Here is a 21691-nt window from a genome sequence, read left to right on the forward strand (position 1 = left end):
GTACACATGGCTTCAGTTAGACTTGGGTATATGAACCCACATGGCTAGGTTTTTAGACCGCTTTGGAGCGGTTCTTTTGCAAGGCTGTTAGACATCGAGTAGATGGGCGGGGCCTATTTTTGCTCCTCAGTTGCGCAGTTGTATTCCCCATGCAAGCAGCAAGCTCCAGCTCCGGTGGGCTCTTCAGGAGATTTTGGGCCAAATCGAAGTGTTAATCCGATTTTATAGACCCCTGAGGGCAGGTAGGCGCCACAGCAGGGCTGTGGCGAGGTGCAGGGAGCTTTTTTGACTGATCATAACGTGTTTTTTTTTTTTTTTGTCTTTGTTGGCAAGTTAGGATACATATATAATAAAATTGAGATAATTTTATCGTTTTGAAGCAGTTTTGGAAAAATTGTATGCTTTTTTTCTCTTAAAGGCGCAGTACCGTTTTTTTCAGTTTGTTGTTTTTTCACTAAATAAAGTGTTTTCAAGCCTGTTTGTGGTCATTACTAGCCTGTTTAACATGTCTGACATTGAGGAAAGCCAATGTTCCATGTATTTCGAAGCCATTGTGGAACCCACACTTCAAATGTGTCCCTCATGTACTGAAAGGGCCTTACATTGCAAAGTACATATTTTAGCTGATAAAAGTATGTCTCAGGATGATTCTCAGTCAGAAGAGAATCCGGTTATACCATCTACTTCTCCCCAAGTGTCACAACCTTTAACGCCCGCCCAAGCGACGCCAAGTACTTCTAGTGCGTCTAATTCTTTCACTCTGCAAGATATGGCTGCAGTTATGTCTACTACCCTAACAGAGGTATTATCTAAACTGCCAGGTTTACAGGGTAAGCGCAGCAGGTCAGGTATTAGAGTAAATGCTGAGCCCTCTGATGCTTTATTGGCCATCTCCGATGTACCCTCATAGTGTTCTGATTTGGGGGTGGGGGAATTGCTGTCTGAGGGAGAGCTTTCTGATTCAGGTAAGATGTTCCCTCAAACAGACTCAGATGTGACGGCCTTTAAGTTTAAGATGGAAAACCTCTGCTTGTTACTCAGGGAGGTCTTAGCGACTCTGGATGATTGTGACCCTATTGTCATACCACCAGAGAAACTGTGTAAAATGGATAAATATCTAGAGGTCCCTACTTACACTGTTTTTCCAGTCCCTAGAAGAATTTCGGACATTGTTACTAAGGAGTGGGATAGACCAGGCATTCCGTTCTCTCCCCCTCCTACTTTTAAGAAAATGTTTCCCATATCTGACACCATCCGGGATTCGTGGCAGACGGTCCCTAAGGTGGAGGGAGCTATTTCTACCCTGGCTAAGCGTACAACTATACCTATTGAGGACAGTTGTGCTTTCAAAGATCCTATGGATAAAAAATTAGAGGGGCTTCTAAAGAAATTGTTTATTCATCAGGGTTTTCTTCTACAACCTATAGCGTGCATTGTTCCAGTAACTACTGCAGCAGCTTTTTCTCTTGTTAAGTGTGTTCAGTCCACGGGTCATCCATTACTTATGGGATATATTCTCCTTCCCAACAGGAAGTTGCAAGAGGATCACCCAAGCAGAGCTGCTATATAGCTCCTCCCCTCACATGTCATACCCAGTCATTCTCTTGCAACCCTCAACAAAGGAGGTCGCGAGAGGAGCTGGAGTTTTTTACTTATCTATTCTTCAATCAAAAGTTTGTTATTTTAAATGGCACCGGAGTGTGCTGTTTTTCTATCTCAGGCAGTAGTTGGAAGAAGAAACTGCCTGCGTTTTTTTTCTATGATCTTAGCAGGCGTAACTAAGATCCACTGGCTGTTCTCGACATTCTGAGGAGTGGGGTAACTTCAGAAAATGGGAATAGCATGCGGGGTCCTCCGCAAATGAGGTATGTGCAGTACTTTATTTTCTGGGAATGGAATTGACTAAGAAAATACTGCTGTTACCGTATGATGTAAGTACAGCCTTAAATGCAGTAGTAGCAACTGGTATCAGGCTGATAAATGTATGCGCAGTCGAGTTATATTCTAGGGACTAGAATTTGACTGAGAAAATACTGTTAACACTGAAATAATACTTAAGCCTTCTCTGCAGTGGTAGCGACTGGTAGCAGGCTTAGTGATAGCTTTGCATGACATTGAAAAATGTTGTTTTTAATAAAACGTTTACTGGCATGTTATTCGTTTTTGTGAGGTACTTTGGTGATAAATCGCTTTGGGCATGATTTTTTTCCACATGGCTAACATATTTTTCTGCATGGAAACCGTTATATCAGGGCTCCCACTGTTGTGATTGGAGTGGGAGGGCCCTTGTTTTAGCGCCTTGTTGCGCAGTTAAAATTATTGCACAGTCTTTCTGCTTCTTCCTCCTTGATCCAGGACGTCTCTAGAGAGCTCAGGGGTCTGCAAATTTCATTTGTGAGGGAGGTAATCAGTCACAGCAGATCTGTGACAGTGTGCTGACTGTGATTAAAAGCGTTAAATCTTAATTGATATCTGTTTTATCCGTTTTGGGTATCGAGGGGTTAATCATCCTTTTGCTAATGGGTGCAATACTCTGCTAATACAATTCTTGTTAAGAATTGTTTAATTATATCTGTATATTTGAAGCGCTGCAGCGTTTTTTATATTGCTTGTAAACTTATTGAAAGTGATTTCCAAGCTTGATAGTTTCATTGCTAAGTCTGTTTTAAACATGTCTGATTCAGAGGAAACTGTTTGTTCATCATGTTCAAAAGCCAATGTGGAGCCCAATAGAACGATGTGTACCAATTGTATTGATATTTCTTTGAATAAAAGTCAATCTGTACCGATAAAAAAGCTATCACCAGACAACGAGGGGGAAGTTATGCCGCCTAACTCTCCTCACGTGTTGGTACCTGCGTCTCCCGCTCGGGAGATGCGTAGGATTGAGACACCTAGTACATCTAGGCCCTTACAAATCACTTTACATGATATGGCTAATGTTATGAAAGAAGTCTTACATAATATGCCCGAATTAAGGGGCAAACGCGATAGCTCTGGGTTAAGGACAGAGCGCGCTGATGACACGAGAGCCATGTCTGATACTGCGTCACAATTTGCAGAACATGAGGACGGTGAGCTTCATTCTGTCGGTGACGGTTCTGATCCGGGGAGACCGGATTCAGAAATTTCAAATTTTAAATTTAAGCTTGAGAACCTCCGTGTGTTACTAGGGGAGGTATTAGCGGCTCTGAATGATTGCGACACGGTGGCAATTCCAGAGAAATTGTGTAGGTTGGATAGATACTATGCGGTACCGGTGTGTACTGACGTTTTTCCTATACCAAAAAGACTTACAGAAATTATAAGTAAGGAGTGGGATAGGCCCGGTGTGCCTTTTTCCCCTCCCCCGATATTTAGAAAAATGTTCCCTATAGACGCCACCACACGAGACTTATGGCAGACGGTCCCTAAGGTGGAGGGAGCAGTTTCTACGTTAGCCAAGCATACCACTATCCCGGTGGAGGATAGCTGTGCTTTCTCAGATCCAATGGATAAAAAATTAGAGGGTTATCTTAAGAAAATGTTTGTTCAACAGGGTTTTATATTGCAGCCTCTTGCATGCATTGCGCCTGTCACGGCTGCAGCGGCATTCTGGTTTGAGTCTCTGGAAGAGGCGATTCGCACAGAGCCGTTGGATGAGGCCTTGAGCTATGTTAGAACCCTTAAGCAAGCTAATGCGTTTGTTTCAGATGCCGTAGTACATCTAACCAAACTTACGGCTAAAAATTCCGGATTCGCCATACAGGCGCGCAGAGCGCTCTGGCTTAAATCCTGGTCAGCGGATGTAACTTCCAAGTCTAAGCTACTTAACATTCCTTTCAAAGGGCAGACCTTATTCGGGCCCGGCTTGAAGGAAATTATTGCTGACATTACGGGAGGTAAGGGCCACGCCCTTCCTCAGGACAGGGCCAAACCAAAGACCAAACAGTCTAATTTTCGTGCCTTTCGTAACTTCAAGGCAGGAGCAGCATCGACTTCCTCCGCTCCAAAACAGGAAGGAACTACTGCTCGTTACAGACAAGGTTGGAAAGGCAACCAGTCATGGAACAAGGGCAAGCAGGCCAGAAAGCCTACTCCCGCCCCTAAGACAGCATTAAGTCAGGGCCCCCTATCCGGAGACTTATTTAGTGGGGGGCAGACTTTCTCTCTTTGCCCAGGCTTGGGCAAGGGATGTGCAGGATGCCTGGACGTTAAAGATTATATCTCAGGGATACCTTCTGGATTTCAAAACCTCTCCTCCACAAGGGAGGTTCCATCTTTCGAGGTTATCGACAAACCTAGTAAAGAGAGAGGCATTTCTACAATGTGTACAAGACCTCTTAATCATGGGAGTGATCCACTCAGTTCCGCAATCGGAACAGGGACAAGGATTTTACTCAAACCTATTTGTGGTTCCCAAGAAAGAGGGAACCTTCAGACCAATCTTGGACTTAAAGATCTTAAACAAATTCCTAAGGGTACCATCGTTCAAGATGGAAACCATTCGAACCATCCTACCCATGATCCAAGAGGGTCAATATATGACCACGGTGGACTTAAAGGATGCTTACCTTCATATACCGATTCACAAAGATCATTATCGGTACCTGAGGTTTGCCTTTCTAGACAGGCATTACCAGTTTGTGGCTCTTCCCTTCGGGTTAGCCACGGCCCCGAGAATTTTTACGAAGGTTCTGGGTTCACTTCTGGCGGTACTAAGACCACGAGGCATAGCGGTGGCTCCGTACCTAGACGACATTCTGATACAAGCGTCAAGTTTTCAGAATGCAAAGTCTCATACAGAGATAGTTCTGGCATTTCTGAGGTCGTATGGGTGGAAAGTGAACTTGGGAAAGAGTTCTGTTACCACTCACAAGGGTTCCTTTTCTAGGGACTCTTATAGATTCTGTAGAGATGAAGATTTACCTGACGGAGTCCAGGTTATCAAAGATTCTCAATGCTTGCCGTGTCCTTCATTCCGTTTCAAGCCCATCAGTAACTCAGTGCATGGAGGTAATCGGCTTAATGGTCGCGGCAATGGACATAGTGCCATTTGCGCGCCTGCATCTCAGACCGCTGCAACTATGCATGCTCAGTCAATGGAACGGGGATTACTCAGATCTGTCCCCTTTGCTAAATCTGGACCAGGAGACCAGAGATTCGCTTCTCTGGTGGTTGTCACCGGTTCATCTGTCCAAAGGAATGACCTTTCGCAGGCCAGATTGGACGATTGTAACAACGGATGCCAGCCTTCTAGGCTGGGGAGCAGTCTGGAATTCCCTGAAGGCTCAGGGATCGTGGACTCAGGAGGAGAAACTCCTCCCAATTAACATTCTAGAATTGAGAGCAATATTCAATGCTCTTCTAGCTTGGCCTCAGTTAGCAAAGCTGAGGTTCATCAGATTTCAGTCGGACAATATCACGACTGTGGCTTACATCAATCATCAAGGGGGAACCAGGAGTTCCCTAGCGATGTTGGAAGTCTCGAAGATAATTCGCTGGGCAGAGTCTCACTCTTGCCACCTGTCAGCGATTCACATCCCAGGCGTAGAGAACTGGGAGGCGGATTTCCTAAGTCGCCAGACTTTTCATCCGGGAGAGTGGGAACTTCACCCGGAGGTATTTGCTCAACTGATTCGTCGTTGGGGCAAACCGGATCTGGATCTCATGGCATCTCGCCAGAACGCGAAGCTTCCTTGTTACGGATCCAGGTCCAGGGACCCGGGAGCGGTGCTGGTTGATGCATTAGCAGCCCCTTGGGTTTTCAACATAGCTTATGTGTTTCCACCATTTCCGTTGATACCTCGGCTGATTGCCAGGATCAAACAGGAGAGGGCATCGGTAATTCTGATAGCGCCTGCATGGCCACGCAGGACCTGGTATGCAGACCTAGTGGACATGTCGTCCTGTCCACCATGGTCTCTTCCTCTGAGGCAGGACCTTCTAATTCAGGGTCCTTTCAACCATCCAAACCTAATTTCTCTGAGGCTGGCTGCCTGGAAATTGAACGCTTGATTCTATCAAAGCGTGGGTTTTCGGATTCGGTTATTGATACATTAATACAGGCTCGGAAACCTGTGACAAGAAAAATTTACCATAAGATATGGCGTAAATATTTATATTGGTGCGAATCCAAGGGTTACTCATGGAGTAAGGTTAGGATTTCTAGGATATTGGCTTTTTTACAAGAGGGTTTAGAAAAGGGTTTATCTGCTAGTTCGCTAAAGGGACAGATTTCAGCTCTGTCTATTCTTTTACACAAACGTCTGGCAGAGCATCCAGACGTCCAGGCCTTTTGTCAGGCTTTGGCTAGAATTAAGCCTGTGTTTAAAGCTGTTGCTCCTCCGTGGAGCTTAAACTTGGTTCTTAAAGTTCTTCAGGGTGTTCCGTTTGAACCCCTTCATTCCATTGATATTAAGCTTTTATCTTGGAAAGTTTTGTTTTTGATGGCTATTTCCTCGGCTCGAAGAGTCTCTGAGTTATCTGCCTTACATTGTGATTCTCCTTATCTGATCTTTCATTCAGACAAGGTAGTCCTGCGTACTAAACCTGGGTTTTTACCTAAGGTTGTTTCTAACAGGAATATCAATCAAGAGATTGTTGTTCCATCATTATGTCCTAATCCTTCTTCAAAGAAGGAACGTCTTTTGCATAATCTAGACGTGGTCCGTGCTCTGAAGTTCTACTTACAAGCAACTAAAGATTTTAGACAAACTTCTTCTCTGTTTGTCGTTTACTCTGGACAGAGGAGAGGTCAAAAGGCTTCTGCTACCTCTCTCTCTTTTTGGCTTCGTAGCATAATACGTTTAGCCTATGAGACTGCTGGACAGCAGCCTCCTGAAAGAATTACAGCTCATTCCACCAGAGCTGTGGCTTCCACCTGGGCCTTTAAGAATGAGGCCTCTGTTGAACAGATTTACAAGGCTGCAACTTGGTCTTCTCTTCATACTTTTTCCAAATTTTACAAATTTGACACTTTCGCTTCTTTGGAGGCTGGTTTTGGGGGAGAGGTTCTACAGGCAGTGGTTCCTTCCGTTTAAGTTCCTGCCTTGTCCCTCCCATCATCCGTGTACTTAGCTTTGGTATTGGTATCCCATAAGTAATGGATGACCCGTGGACTGAACACACTTAACAAGAGAAAACATAATTTATGCTTACCTGATAAATTTATTTCTCTTGTAGTGTGTTCAGTCCACGGCCCGCCCTGTCTTTTTCAGGCAGGTTCTAAATTTTAAAATTATAACTCCTGTCACCACTGCACCTTATAGTTTTCTCCTTTCTCGTCTTGTTTCGGTCGAATGACTGGATATGACATGTGAGGGGAGGAGCTATATAGCAGCTCTGCTTGGGTGATCCTCTTGCAACTTCCTGTTGGGAAGGAGAATATATCCCATAAGTAATGGATGACCCGTGGACTGAACACACTACAAGAGAAATAAATTTATCAGGTAAGCATAAATTATGTTTTGGCTCGAGGCTCTAGAGGAGTCTCTCAAGGTTGAGACCCCATTAGATGATATTTTGGATAGAATTAAGGCTCTCAAGTTAGCTAATTCTTTTATTACAGATGCCGCTTTCCAAATGGCTAAATTAGCGGCAAAGAATGCAGGCTTTGCCATTTTAGCCCGTAGAGCTTTATGGCTTAAGTCGTGGTCTGCTGTGTCATCTAAATCCAAGCTTTTAGCTATTCCCTTTAAGGGTAAGACCCTATTCGGGCCTGAACTAAAGGAGATCATTTCTGACATTACTGGAGGTAAAGGGAATGCCCTTCCTCAGGACAAGACGGTTAAAATGAGGACCAAACAGAATAATTTTGTTTCCTTTCGAAACTTTAAAGGAGGTCTCTCTACTTCCTCATCCGCCTCCAAGCAGGAGGGGAACTTTGCTCAATCCAAGTCAGTCTGGAGACCTAACCAGACCAGGAATAAAGGTGAACAGGCCAAGAAGCCTGCTGCTGCTACCAAGACAGCATGAAGGGGCAGCCCCCGATCCGGGACCGGATCTAGTAGGTGGCAGACTTTCTCTCTTCGCTCAGGCAAGAGACGTTCAGGATTCCTGGGCATTAGAAATTGTGACCCAGGGGTATCGTCTAGAATTCAAGGAATCTCTCCCAAGGGGGAGATTTCATCTTTCACATTTGTCTGTAGACCAGACAAAAAGAGGCGTTCTTACGCTGTGTAGAAGACCTATATACCATGGGTGTAATCTGCCCAGTTCCAAAATTAGAACAAGGGCAGGGGTTTTACTCCAATCTGTTCATGGTTCCCAAAAAAGAGGGAACCTTCAGACTGATTGTAGATCTCAAAAGTCTAAACAAATTTCTCAGAATCCCATCGTTCAAGATGGAGACCATTCGATCAATTTTGCCAATAATCCAGGAGGGTCAATATATGACCACCGTGGATTTGAAGGATGCGTATCTTCACATTCCTATCCACAAAGATCACCAGTTCCTCAGGTTCGCCTTCCTGGACAAACATTACCAGTTTGTGGCACTTCCTTTCGGGTTGGCCACAGCTCCCAGAATTTTCACAAAGGTGCTAGGGTCCCTTCTGGCGGTTCTAAGGCCGCGGGGCATAGCAATGGCGCCCTATCTGGACGATATCTTGATTCAGGCGTCAACTTACCATCTAGCCAAATCCCATACGGACATCGTGTTGGCTTTTCTAAGAACCCACAGGTGGAAGGTGAACATAAGAGTTCACTTGTTCCTCTGACAAGAGTTCCATTCCTAGGATCTCTGATAGACTCGGTAGACATGAAGATTTCTCTAACGGAGGACAGAAAATCAAAGATGTTAACTACTTGCTGTGCACTTCATTCCATTCCTCGGCCGTCAGTGGCTCAGTGTATGGAGGTAATTGGATTAATGGTAGCGGCAATGGACATAGTTCCGTTTGCTCGCTTACATCTCAGGCCACTGCAGCTGTGCATGCTCAGACAGTGGAATGGGAATTATGCGGATTTATCTCCGGATAAATCTGGATCTAGAGACCAGAGACTCTCCTTTTGTGGTTGTCACAGGATCATCTGTCCCGGGAATGTGCTTCTGCAGGCCAGCATGGGTCATAGTGACAACTGACGCCAGCCTCTTGGGCTGGGGTACAGTCTGGAATTCCCTGAAGGCTCAGGGTGTGTGGACTCAGGAGGAGGCCCTACTTCCAATAAATATTCTAGAACTGAGAGCGATATTAAACGCGCTTCATTCATAAGATACCAGTCGGACAATATAACGACTGTAGCATATATCAATCATCAAGGGGGAACGAAGAGTTCTCTAGCGATGATAGAGGTTTCCAAAATAATTCAATGGGCAGTGACTCACTCTTGCCATCTATCAGCAATATATATCCCAGGAGTGGAGAACTGCGAAGTGGATTTTCTAAGTCGTCAGACTTTTCATCCAGGGGAGTGGGAGCTCCATCCGGAGGTGTTTGCAAAATGGATTCATCAATGGGGCACACCGGAATTGGATCTGATGTCATCTCGTCAGAGTGCCAAACTTCCTTGTTACGGGTCCAGATCAAGGGATCCTCAAGCAGTACTGATAGATGCTCTAGCAGTACCGTGGTCGTTCAACCTGGCTTATGTATTTCTGCCTTTTCCTCTCCTTCCTCGTCTGATTGCCAGAATCAAACAGGAAAGGACTTCGGTAATCTTGATAGCGCCTGCGTGGCCATGCAGGACTTGGTATTTAGACCTGGTGGAGATGTCATCTCTGCCACTGAGACAGGACCTTCTCATTCAGGGTCCGTTCCAAAATCCACATCTAATTTCTCTGCCACTGACTGCCTGGAGATTGAACGCTTGATTTTATCTAAGCGGGGATTCTCTGAGTCGGTCATTGATACCTTGGTTCAGGCTAGGAAGCCTGTCACTAGGAAAATTTACCATAAGATATGGCGTAAATATCTTTATTGGTGCGAATCCAAATGCTACTCATGGAGTAATATCAGGATTCCTAGGATTTTGTCCTTTCTCCAACAAGGATTGGAGAAGGGGTTGTCGGCTAGTTCCTTAAAGGGACAGATTTCTGCTTTGTCAATCTTACTACACAAGCGTCTGGCAGATGTCCCAGACGTGCAGTCGTTTTGTCAGGCTTTGGTTAGAATTAAGCCTGTGTTTAAACCTGTTGCTCTGCCATGGAGTTTGAATTTAGTTCTTAATGTTCTTCAAGGGGTTCTGTTCGAACCTTTGCATTCCATAGATATTCAGCTTCTATCTTGGAAAGTTCTGTTTTTAGTTGCTATCTCTTCTGCTCGAAGAGTTTCTGAACTATCTGCGTTGCCATGCGACTCGCCTTATCTTATATTCCATTCTGATAAGGTGGTTTTGTGTACTAAACCTGGATTCCTTCCTAAGGTTGTTTCAAATAAAAATATTAATCAGGAAATTGTTGTTCCTTCTGTGTCCTAATCCTTCTAAGAAGAAGCGTCTGTTACCTAACTTGGACGTGGTTCGTGCCTTGAAGTTTTACTTGCAAGCGACCAAGGATTTCCGTCAAACATCTCTATCTATTCTGGAAAACCTAGAGGTCAAAAAGCTACGGCTACCTCTTTCTTTTTGGCTGAAAAGCATCATCCGTTTGGCATACAAGACTGCTGGACCACTGCCTCCTGAAAAATTACAGCTCATTCTACTAGAGCGGTGGCTTCCACATGGGCTTTTAAAAACGATGCTTCTGTTGAACACATTTGTAAGGCTGCGACTTGGTCTTCCCTTCATACCTTTTCAAAATTTTACAAATTTGATACTTTTGCTTCTTCGGAGGCTTTTTTTGGGGAGAATAGTTCTTCAAGCAGTGGTGCCTTCTTTTTAGGTATCTGTCTTGTCCCTCCTGTTCATCCGTGTCCTTTACTTGTGGGATACAATACCAAAGCTAAAGGATGAATCCGTGGACTCGTCGTATCTTGTAGAAGAAAAGGAGATTTATGCTTACCTGATAAATTGGTTTCTTCTAAGATACGAACGACGAGTCCACGGCCCGCCCTGTCAATTTAAGACAGATTATATTTTTTTGTTTACAACTTCAGTCACCTCTGCACATTTTAGTTTCTCCTTTTTCTTCCTATACCTTCGGTCGAATGACTGGGGGGTGGAGCTAATGGAGGAGCTATATAGACAGCTCTGCTGTGGTGCTCTTTGCCACTTCCTGTTAGCAGGAGGATAATATCCCACAAATAAAGGATGAATCCGTGGACTCGTCGTATCTTAAAAGAAATCAATTTCAGGTAAGCATAAATTTCCCATTTTAGATGCCAGGTGCTTGCTACTTAAGTTTTACACTTGTCTTGGGAAATTTTGACTGTATTGTGTTGTAAGCATGACTTTTAAAAAGTAGCAATTTAGAGCTTTTTTTTCCCCCTACTTTTATATTTCATTTTTACCTTTTTACCTTTTTATGTTTCATTAAGATTAAGCAAAAAATGTCTTGCAGGAATATTTTTGTGTAGCTTATACTATTTGAATATAGGTGTTTATTGCTTAGTGGTTCATGGGAACAGCTCCTGTATCTGTATTTTTAAACGGTGTTGGCAAATTAAATTTTATATTTATGATTTGCCCATTTTTTTTTTGGAGGGGGTTCACCTGCATCCACCAATAATAATGTTTGGCTGCATATACCGGTCATACACATGTGCATAAGTGGCACAAATTGCACATTAACATACAAAGGCAAGTTCCTCCTGATGGAGTGAGAGCACATTTATATAATTGCTGGTGCTTAGTTTTAATATTTGCTTACTTTTGTTTGAGTATTCATGTTAAAGGAACGCTAAAGTCAAAATTAAACGTTATGATTCAGATAGAGTATGCAATTTTAAACAACTTTCCAATTCACGTACATAATCAAAATGTGGACAATCTTTTTATATGCACACTTTCAGAGGCACTGAGCATGTACCAACAAAAATTGATGTTTATGCATTTTGTGATTGTTCTGGCTGTCACATCATGCAGGGGTTAGACAAAGAAACCAACTGAAATTGTCATAAAAAAAAATCTTATGAAATTCAGACTGTGCTTTTTCATTGTCTTTATTGTACATTTGGTTGATTATGCAATTATACTGTAATAGTCTTTTAAGTTGATGCTTATTTTTTCCCCCAAGAAATTATTTTTGATGGTTTTCTGCTAATCTCTGGTATATGTGCAGTGATTACAATGGTCCTCTTAACATATTTTTTTTTTTTTTTTTTCAATCTTTATCTCCTTTTCAGACTGGAAGAATTGACAAGTCCTACCCTACAGTGTGTGGCCACACAGGGCCGGTGCTGGATATTGACTGGTGTCCACACAACGACAATGTTATTGCCAGTGCCTCAGAAGACTGCACTGTTATGGCAAGTCACTTCCTCCTGTTCCTCATAAATATGACGTGTTCATTATTGCTTAGCTTTGTTAGTCATGGTATCAGTCACATAGTACACTTAATGGGACACCAAAGTTATTATTCAATTTTCATGTAGAGCATCAACTTTAGTTTGCTCACATTGTATCCTTTGTTGAAAATCATATTTAGGTAGGTTCAGGAGTAGTAATGCACTACTGGGAGCTAGCTGCTGTTTGGTAGCTACACTACTTTTTTTGTCATGGCTCACCAGGTCTACTCCGCTAGGTCTCAGTAGTGCATTGCTGCTCTGGAGCCATCATTAACTGTGTTTAACCCTTTTGCCGGGGTTAAAGGGGCATTCTAGACCAAAAAATGTTATTTAAAGATAGATTGGGCCTTTAATACTCCGTTCTCCAGCTTTGCACAACAAACGTTATGTAATATACTTTAACATTTAAACCTCTAAATTTCTGCCCGTTTCTAAGCCACTAAAGACGGCCTCTTATCACATGATTTTTTTATTAGCTTTTCACTGCATGAGACTGGTAATTCATGTGACCCATATGATAATGTTCTCACTCCCATGGAGTTGTGCAGGATACAGTGCTAATTGGCTAAAATGCAAGTCAATAGATGATGATAAATAAAAATTCATGTGATCAGGGGGCTGTCAGAAGAGGCTTAGATGCAAGGTAATCAGAGGTGAAAAATATATTATAACACTGTTGGTTATGCAATACTGGGGAATGGATAATAAAGATATCTTTTTTTTTTTTTTTTAACAATAAAAATTTGTTTAAAAAGTGACAATTTAATACCAGTTATATGAAAGCAATATTGTAGTAATAAAATGTATTAACTCTAGTGCATTTTCTTTGGCCACTTTTATGTCCCTAAAATAATCATCTTTACATATGTATACATTTGAATATTTCCAGTATACTTGCATTTTGAAGGTTTCCTGTTGTGTGCTTAGAACATAAGCTCCTGTGTGCCATACATACCTTACAATACACTGTTTACTTTTGCCTTTCATAAAATGTAAATTTCCATTAAAATGTACACTTTATTAGCCCCTCTGAGAGCTGCATATCCAGACATCTTGATTATGGGATGCAGCAGTACTATAACAAAGATCTAGTTTTCAGTATAGCATTAACCATTTGACTGGATGCATCTCTGTGTTTCACCCTCTTTTCCATCTTAATATGGGAAGAGTCCACAGCTGCATCCCTTGTGGGAAGTACTGAACCTGGCCACCAGGAGGAGGCAAAGACATTCCAGCCAAAGGCTTAAATACCTCCCCCACTTCCTCATAACCCCAGTCATTCTTTGCCTTTCGTAGCAGGAGGTTGGCAGAGAAGTGTTAGAAGATTTCAGAGTATTCTCTTATGGAGGGTAGAACTCTTCGAAATGGAACTGGAGTTTTAAGTAGTCCTGCCAGCCTCTCAGTGAGAGCATGGATGAAGGTTAGAGTCCGGAGATGCAGGGAGAGTCTTTCTGCGAAACCATCCTGACTCATATTAACAGCACTATAGGCAATCAGTATTGACTAGTTTCGCTGCCTGCTTTCTCCACTCAAGTCCATGTCAGAAGCGATGCTACTATCTGTCACACTTGAAGGGCAGTGTTCCTATTCCACAGCGTAGATTCTGGTAAGATTGTTTCTTATTTTATACATGTATGATAACGCAAGAAGACAGGGTCACAAGGCGATTATTGAACAGAGGGGGATAATCTTATGTTTGATTTTATGCTGCTTTCTTCTACAAGATATGACGAGTCCACGGATTTCATCCTTACTTGTGAGATATTAACCTCCTGCTAGCAGGAAGTGGCAAAGAGCACCACAGCAGAGCTGTATATATAGCTCCTCCCTTCCCTCCACCTCCAGTCATTCTCTTTGCCTATGTTAGTAATAGGAAGAGGTAAAGTGAGGTGTTAGTTTAGATTCTTCAATCAAGAAGTTTTTTTATTTTAAAATGGTGCCAGTGAGTGCTTTTTTTCTCAGGGAGAAATAGTCAGTCTATTACTTCCCAAAAGAAGTGGAGACCTTTTATTTTCTGCCCTGATGTTGATCTTAGCAAACATTATCTAAGATCCATGATGGTTCCCACAGCGCAGCTGAAGGTAGTGTAAGAAAAATCTCCAGTGTGGAGAATGGTGTCTTGCTACAAGCAGCATTGAGGTATGTTCAGTCTTTTGTTTTTGGGGAAACTTGATGCATCAGAACAGGCTGACATTTTGTCCCTATATGAAGAGGGGTAAGCAGTATGCACTATATGAAAGGATTTGGTGTACCTGGAATCCCTTTATACTGATTACCTAAGTATGTAAATATTCTTTGGCTTATTCAAGGGCTGGACGCTGGGAGTTGCGTTTTTGTTTTTTGCTTAAGGGCTGTTAAATCTCTGACCTGAGGGGAGAGTTCAGTGTTACGATGTTTTTGTTTAAGAGCTATGGCTAAATTTTCATTCGACATGTTTGGATTACTTGCGACCCATGCGGGTATTATTCAGAGTAGAGTTACGCCCACGATGGGCGGGGCCTATTTCCCGCGCACAGGACGCACAGATTCATCCGGATCGCATAAGAGGCAGCATCTGGGTCTCCGGTGGGGCCTAAATTGCATCGGCCTTAGAAGGGTCTTTAAGGCTATCTGACAACAGCTGTATAATCCGGGGGCAGGTAGGCGCCACAGCAGAGGTGTGGTGCAGGGGCCAAATTAAATAAATATCTAACTGCTAAAATCGTTATTTTGTTGTGTATTACATATCTCAGCAAGTGGATGCAATACAGAGTATTTGGGGCACAGTAAATTAATTTTATTGCCACAAATTTTTTTGAACATATCAGAAAAATAGTTGCGCTTTTAAAATTTAAAGGCGCAGTACAGTTTTTTTTTTTTGTGACATTTTCATTTTTACCTATAATTTGAATCAGTTCATTATTTTAAGTAAAGAACGACTATTGTTGTTGTTGATAGTCTGTTTAACATGTCTGACACTGAGGAAGAAACTCCTTGTTCTGTGTGTTTAGATGCCACTGTGGAACCCCCTCTGACTTTTTGTCCCTCGTGTACTGAGAGGGCCTTACAATGTAAAGCACAGATTTTATGTAAAGATGTGCCTAAAGATCATTCTCAGTCTGAGGAGAATCAGGGTGAACCGCCAAATTCTCCCCAAGCGTCACAACCTTTAACGCCCACCCAAGTGACGCCTGGTTCTTCTACCGCGTCTAATTCTTTTACTCTGCAGGATATGGCTGCAGTTATGTCAACTACCCTTACAGAGGTATTATCCAAGTTGCCAGTGTTACAGGGTAAATGCAGCAGGACAGAGGTCAATGTGAATACTGTGGCCTCTAATGCTTTGTTAGCTATTTCCGATGTACCCTCACAGGGATCTGAGTTGGGGGTCAGGGAACGTCTGTCTGAGGGGGAACTTTCCGATTCGGGAAGTGTGCTACCTCAGACGGACTCGGACCTCATGTCCTTTAGATTTAAGCTTGAACACCTCCGCTTGTTTCTTCGGGAGGTTTTAACGACTCTAGATGACTGTGATTCTATTGTGGTACTACCAGAGAAATTGTGTAAAATGGAGAAATACTTAGAGGTACCTGCTTACACTGATGTTTTTCCGGTTCCTAAGAGAATTTCGGAGATTAAGAGGGAATGGGACAGACCGGGTATCCCGTTCTCACCCTTTCCTAATTTTAAGAAAATGTATCCCATATCTGACACCATCCGGGACTCTTGGCAAACAGTCCCTAAGGTGGAGGGAGCTATATCTACCCTGGCTAAGCGTACAACTATTCCTATTGAGGACAGTTGTGCTTTCAAAGACCCTATGGATAAGAAATTGGAGGGTCTTCTGAAGAAACTGTTCATTCATCAGGGTTTCCTTTTACAACCGACGGCCTGCATTGTACCAGTTACTACTGAGGCGGCCTTTTGGTTTGATGCATTAGAGTATCTTAAGGCAGACTCCTTTAGAGGATATCTTAGATAGAATTAAGGCTCTTAAGCTGGCTAATTCTTTTATTACAGATGCCGCCTTTCAGATTGCCAAGTTGGCGGCTAAGAATGCTGGATTTGCCATTCTAGCGCGTAGGGCGTTATGGTTAAAATCATGATCTGCTGATGTGTCATCTAAGTCAAAGCTTTTGGCTATTCCTTTCAAGGGAAAAAACCCTATTTGGGCCTGACTTGAAAGAAATCATTTCTGACATTACGGGAGGTAAGGGTCATCTCCTACCTCAGGATAGAACTGCTAAACTGAGGGGTAAACAAAATAATTTTCGTTCCTTTCGGAACTTTAAAGGAGTCCCCTCTTCCTCTTCTTCAGCCAAGTAGGAAGGGAATTTTGCTCAGGCCAAGTCCGTCTGGAGACCCAACCAGGCTTGGAACAAGGGTAAGCAACCCAAGAAGCCCGCTGCTGCTACCAGGACAGCATGAAGGGGCGGCCCCCGGTCCGGGACCAGATCTTGTAGGGGTAGACTTTCTTTCTTTGCCCAGGCTTGGGTGAGAGATGTTAAGGATCCTTGGACACTGGAAATCGTGTCCCAGGGGTATCAGCTGGAATTCAAAAATTATCCCCCAAGGGTGAGGTTTCTTCTTTCAAAATTGTCTGTAGACCAGATATAAAGAGAGGCGTTATTACGTTGTGTTAAAGACCTCTTTACTATGGGAGTAATTCGTCCCGTTCCACTACTGGAACAGGGGCAGGGGTTTTACTCAAATCTTTTCGTGGTTCCCAAAAAACTCAAGAGTCTAAACGAGTTTCTCAGAGTCCCATCCTTCAAGATGAGACTATTCGAACAATCCTACCATTGATCCAGGAGGGTCAATATATGACTACCGTGGACTTGAAGGATGCATACCTTCATATTCCCATCCACAAGGAACATCATCAGTTCCTAAGGTTTGCCTTCCTGGACAAACATTTTCAGTTCGTGGCTCTTCCCTTCGGGTTGGCCACAGCACCCTGGATCTTCACGAAGGCTCTAGGGTCCCTTCGGGCGGTTCTCAGGCCGCGGGGCATCGCAGTGGCGCCTTATCTGGATGATATTCTGATCCAGGCGTCTTGCCATCTGACAAAGTCTCATACAGAGATGGTTCTGTCCTTTCTGAGGACTCACGGGTGGAAGGTGAACCTAGAAAAGAGTTAATTAATTCCATAGACAAGGGTTCCCTTCTTGGGAACTCTAATAGATTGCATAGCTATAAAAATTTTCTTGACAGAGGTCAGAAAGTTAAAGATTCTAAATACATACCGAACCCTTCAGTCCAATCCTCGGCCATCAGTGGCCCTGTGCATGGAGGTAATTGGATTGATGGTGGCGGCAATGGACATCATTCAGTTTGCTCGTTTTCATTTCGGACCACTACAGCTGAGCATGCTCAGGCAGTGGAATGGAGATTATGCAAATTTGTCTCCTTAGATAGATCTGGATCAGGAGACGAGACTCTCTTCTTTGGTGATTGTCACCGGATCATCTGTCCCAAGGGACGTGCTTCCGCAGACCCTCATAGGTGATAGTGACGGACGCCAGCCTACTGGGTTGGGGTGCAGTATGGAATTCCCTGAAGGCTCAGGGTATGTGGACTCGGTCGGAGTCTCTTCTTCCAATCAATATTCTGGAATTGAGAGCAATATTCAATGCGCTTCAGGCGTGGCCTCAGTTGGCTTCGGCCAAATTCGTCCGCTTTCAGTCGGACAACATCACGACTGTGGCTTACATCAATTATCAGGGAGGAACAAGAAGTTCCTTAGCGATGACAGGTATCCAAGATAATTCGGTGGGCGGAGGCTCACTCTTGTTATCTGTCAGCAATCTACATCCCAGGAGTGGACAACTGGGAAGTGGACTTTTTAAGCAGACAGACGTTTCATCCGGGGGAGTGGGAACGCCATCCTGAGGTCTTTGCCACTCTGATCCTCAGATGGGGCAGGCCGGAATTGGATCTGATGGCGTCTCGTCAGAATGCCAAGCTCCCGAGATACGGATCCAGATCAAGGGATCCTCAGGCCGAACAGATTCTTTCTCATAGCAGGGACGGTCCTGCATTGTGCACCATGTGATTCATTCTCTTTTTCCTGACCGGGTGTCTGAGAGAGGAGTCATAAATCTCTGTACTGTCTGGGTCATAGGAGGTGGTGAATGCCCCAGCCATTGGGGTATAAGGGTGCCGTTTTTTGAATAAAATAAGATGTTTTATTTCTCTAATTCTCCGGTTATTGCACTAGCGATGGAGGATTCTGTTGCTTTAGAGGGCACTCCCTCTATTCCTAATGAGTAATTTCTGTTTATATGGTGAGGAGGCCTTAGTTCTGCCCTCTCAATTATGTTCCATATGCCTTGATAATGTGATATCGAACATGGTTGATACCACAGAGCCGTCCACCTCTGAGGAGTTGTCGTCCAGTGAGGTGCGTACCCTACATTCTTATCTCTACAAATGCAGTTTTCCCGTAGCATTGCTGATCCTCCATCTGGAGGGGGCCTTTTTTCACCAGACGTTACTGCACAGTTCAGACGGCGGTGCCTGCAGCCTTTAATGCTTTACCTCGCCCTGCTAAGCGCAAGTGAAAGGTTACATATTGTACTCCTTCCCAGAGTACATCAGATCATTTATTAGATTTAACTCAGGGTTATCCGAGGATGAGGTTCTGGGTCGGAGTCTGCTGCCTCTAAACATCCGGCTTATGGGGAACCAGACTTTAGTTTGGAATTTTTGCTTTCTTCTAAAGGAAGTTTTTGGCGAATTCAGAAGTTTCAAATGCCAAATTGCCTGATAAACCTTTAATTCCTAAATTGGTTAGTTTGGGGACAGGGTGGTACCTTTATCCTTCCATGCTTCTGTTAGATGGCGAACATTATTAAGAATGAATGAGACAGGATTGGGTTCCTTTTCCCTCTCTTCTCCTTTTAACACATTGTCCCCAGTCCTGGACTTTCAATGGAGTTGTGAGGTTCCGTCCCTAATTGGGATGGCGTTGTCTTCACCCTTGCTAAACGTACTACTATCCCCCTTGATAGTTCTTAGTTTGAAGAGCCTATGGATAAAAGATGGAAACTCTGTTAAGAAAGATGTTTTCAACATATGGGATATTTGTTTGAACCGGTGGCAGCTGTTGCCGCGGTTACTGAAGAAACTACCTTCTGGTGTGACTCCTTATAGGATTTGATCGGGTGGAGTATCCCCTTGGTGTTAATCAGAAAAGATTTACGGCGTTGAGGGTTGTTAATTATTTTATCTGTGCTGCTATTAGGCAGTTAATTTGCTTGAATGCTATGGCTTCAGCTTTTTCTGTTCAGGCCCTTCATGGTCTGCGGTTATGACTTCCAAGTCTACACTTCTTCCCTTCCTTTAAAGGAATGATATTGTCTGGTCCAGGCCTGGACACAATTATCTCCACGGTCACAGGGGGCAAGGGTGCCCTCCTACCGCAAGAGTATATGAACTAACCTAAGGGACGATTTTCGTTTTTTTCATTCTGATAAAGCCCATGTCGGCAGTCCTCTGCTAAGCCAAAACAAACCAAGAGCTCTTGGAAGCCGGCTTAGTCCTGGAATAAATCCAAGCCGAGCAAGAATCCTGCCGAGTCTACGTTGGCATGAATGGGCGGTCCCCGGTCCTCTTCTGGATCGTGTAGGGGGCAGTATGTCGCTCTTTTCAGTTGCTTGGTTCAGGGACCTGCAGGATCCATGGGTCCAGGAGGTCATAGCTCAGGGTTACAAGATAGGTTTTACGTCTCAGCCACCCAAGGGCAGATTCCTCCTGTCTTCCTGACCAGAAAGGAGGGAAGCCTTTCTGGGGTGTGTACAGGATCTGTCCTCTAGGAGTTATTGTCCCGGTGCCTATCGCAGTGAGAGGTTTGTGATATTATTCAAACCTTTATGTGGTCCCTAAGGAGGGAACATTCCGTCCGATTCTGGACCTAAAGTGCTTATGCAGGTTTTTAAATGTCCCCTCATTTAAGAGGGAGACGGCAAGGTCCATTCTTCCCCCTCGTTTGAGAGGGGTAGTTCATGACGATGATAGATTCCTGGACTAGCACTCCCAGTTTATTGCTCTTCTGTTAGGTCTAACTAAAGAATTTTTTTGAAGAGTAGACCATTCGGAATATCTCCTGTCTTCTTCGGTCCCATGGATGACAGATAATCTAGAGAGTTCCTTGTATCAAGTACCAGGGTAGAATTCTCGGGTACTATAATAGTCTCCAGAGATGTTGCAAGCTAGCTTCAACATGTCTTGCCCTCCAGATCTCCTTAAGGCCATCTGTGGCTTGGTGTTTGGAGGTGATTGGTCTCATGGTGTCAAGCTTGGACATCATTTCCTTTGCCAGGTTTCACCTGCGCATACTGAACTAGTGGAACGGCGATCATTCGGATCTGTCAACAGATTTATCTGGACAACCAATCGGGAGAATCGCTCTCTTGGTGGTTTTCTCCAGATCACTTGTCCTGAGGGACGTCAGTCTCAAGACCATTCTGGGTGATTGTGACTACGTTTGCGAGTCTGTCAGGATGGGGAGCCGTTTGGGATGCCAGGAAGGCACAGGGCATCTGGTCTCAGGAGGTAGAGCTCCTTCTCTTTTTGGATCTTTGGGCAATATACAATGCTCTGAAGGCTTGGCCTCTGCTAGGTTTGTTCCAGTTAATCAGATTCCAATCAAACCAATATATCCTCGGTGGCTTACATCAACCATCGGGGAGGGGGGGGGGGTTATCAAGAAGCTCCCTAGCTATGAGGGAAGTATCTCGGATTCTGATGTGGGGGAGACCCGCATTTGGTCGCTGTCAGCGATCCAAATTCCGGGTGTGGACAACTGAGAAGGATGTCCTCAGCAGACAATCCTTTCATCCTGGACAATGGTCTCTCCGTCCCGAGTGTTTGCAGAGATTTGCAAGAGGAAGATCTTATAACGTCTCAATACCAAGCTACCCACATAGGGGTCGAGGTACATGGATCCTCAGGCGGAGCTAACAAATGCATTAGCGGTGCCTTGGAGGTTCATTCTAATCCTTTCCGACCGTTACCACTACTTCCTAGTGTAATGGCTCGAGCCAAGCAGACGTTGGTGATACTGACTGCTCCATCTTGGCCGCAAAGGATATGGTTCGGATCTAGTGGGGATGTCATCCTCTCCTCCATGGAAGTTACCTTGTCGCAGGGATCTGCTGACCAAGGTCTCTTTGTTCATCAATGTCTAGATTCTCTGAGGCTGACTGCGTGTAGATTGAACGCTTAGTCCTAGCCAAGAGGGTTTTGAGTTTTTACTCTCATTCAAGCTCGTAAGCTGGTTGCTCATCACATCTATCCTAAAGTGTGGATGACCTACTTATTCTGTTCTCTGAACTGGAGAAGGG

The 21691-nt window shown here is 44.0% G+C and overlaps 1 protein-coding gene across 1 annotated transcript in view; it reads left to right on the plus strand.

Annotated features, from left to right (window-relative positions):
• The window catches only part of CORO1C (coronin 1C), a gene marked incomplete in the record, with an annotated part of 336830 nt that overhangs the window by 247604 nt on the left and 67535 nt on the right, over positions 1–21691 (plus strand). Inside the window, 1 exon segment of the mRNA XM_053702142.1 lies at positions 12204–12326. Coding sequence (XP_053558117.1) covers positions 12204–12326 — 123 coding nt within the window.

The sequence above is a fragment of the Bombina bombina genome, chromosome 2 (genome assembly GCF_027579735.1).
Source record: "Bombina bombina isolate aBomBom1 chromosome 2, aBomBom1.pri, whole genome shotgun sequence".
Classification (NCBI taxonomy): Eukaryota; Metazoa; Chordata; class Amphibia; order Anura; family Bombinatoridae; genus Bombina; species Bombina bombina.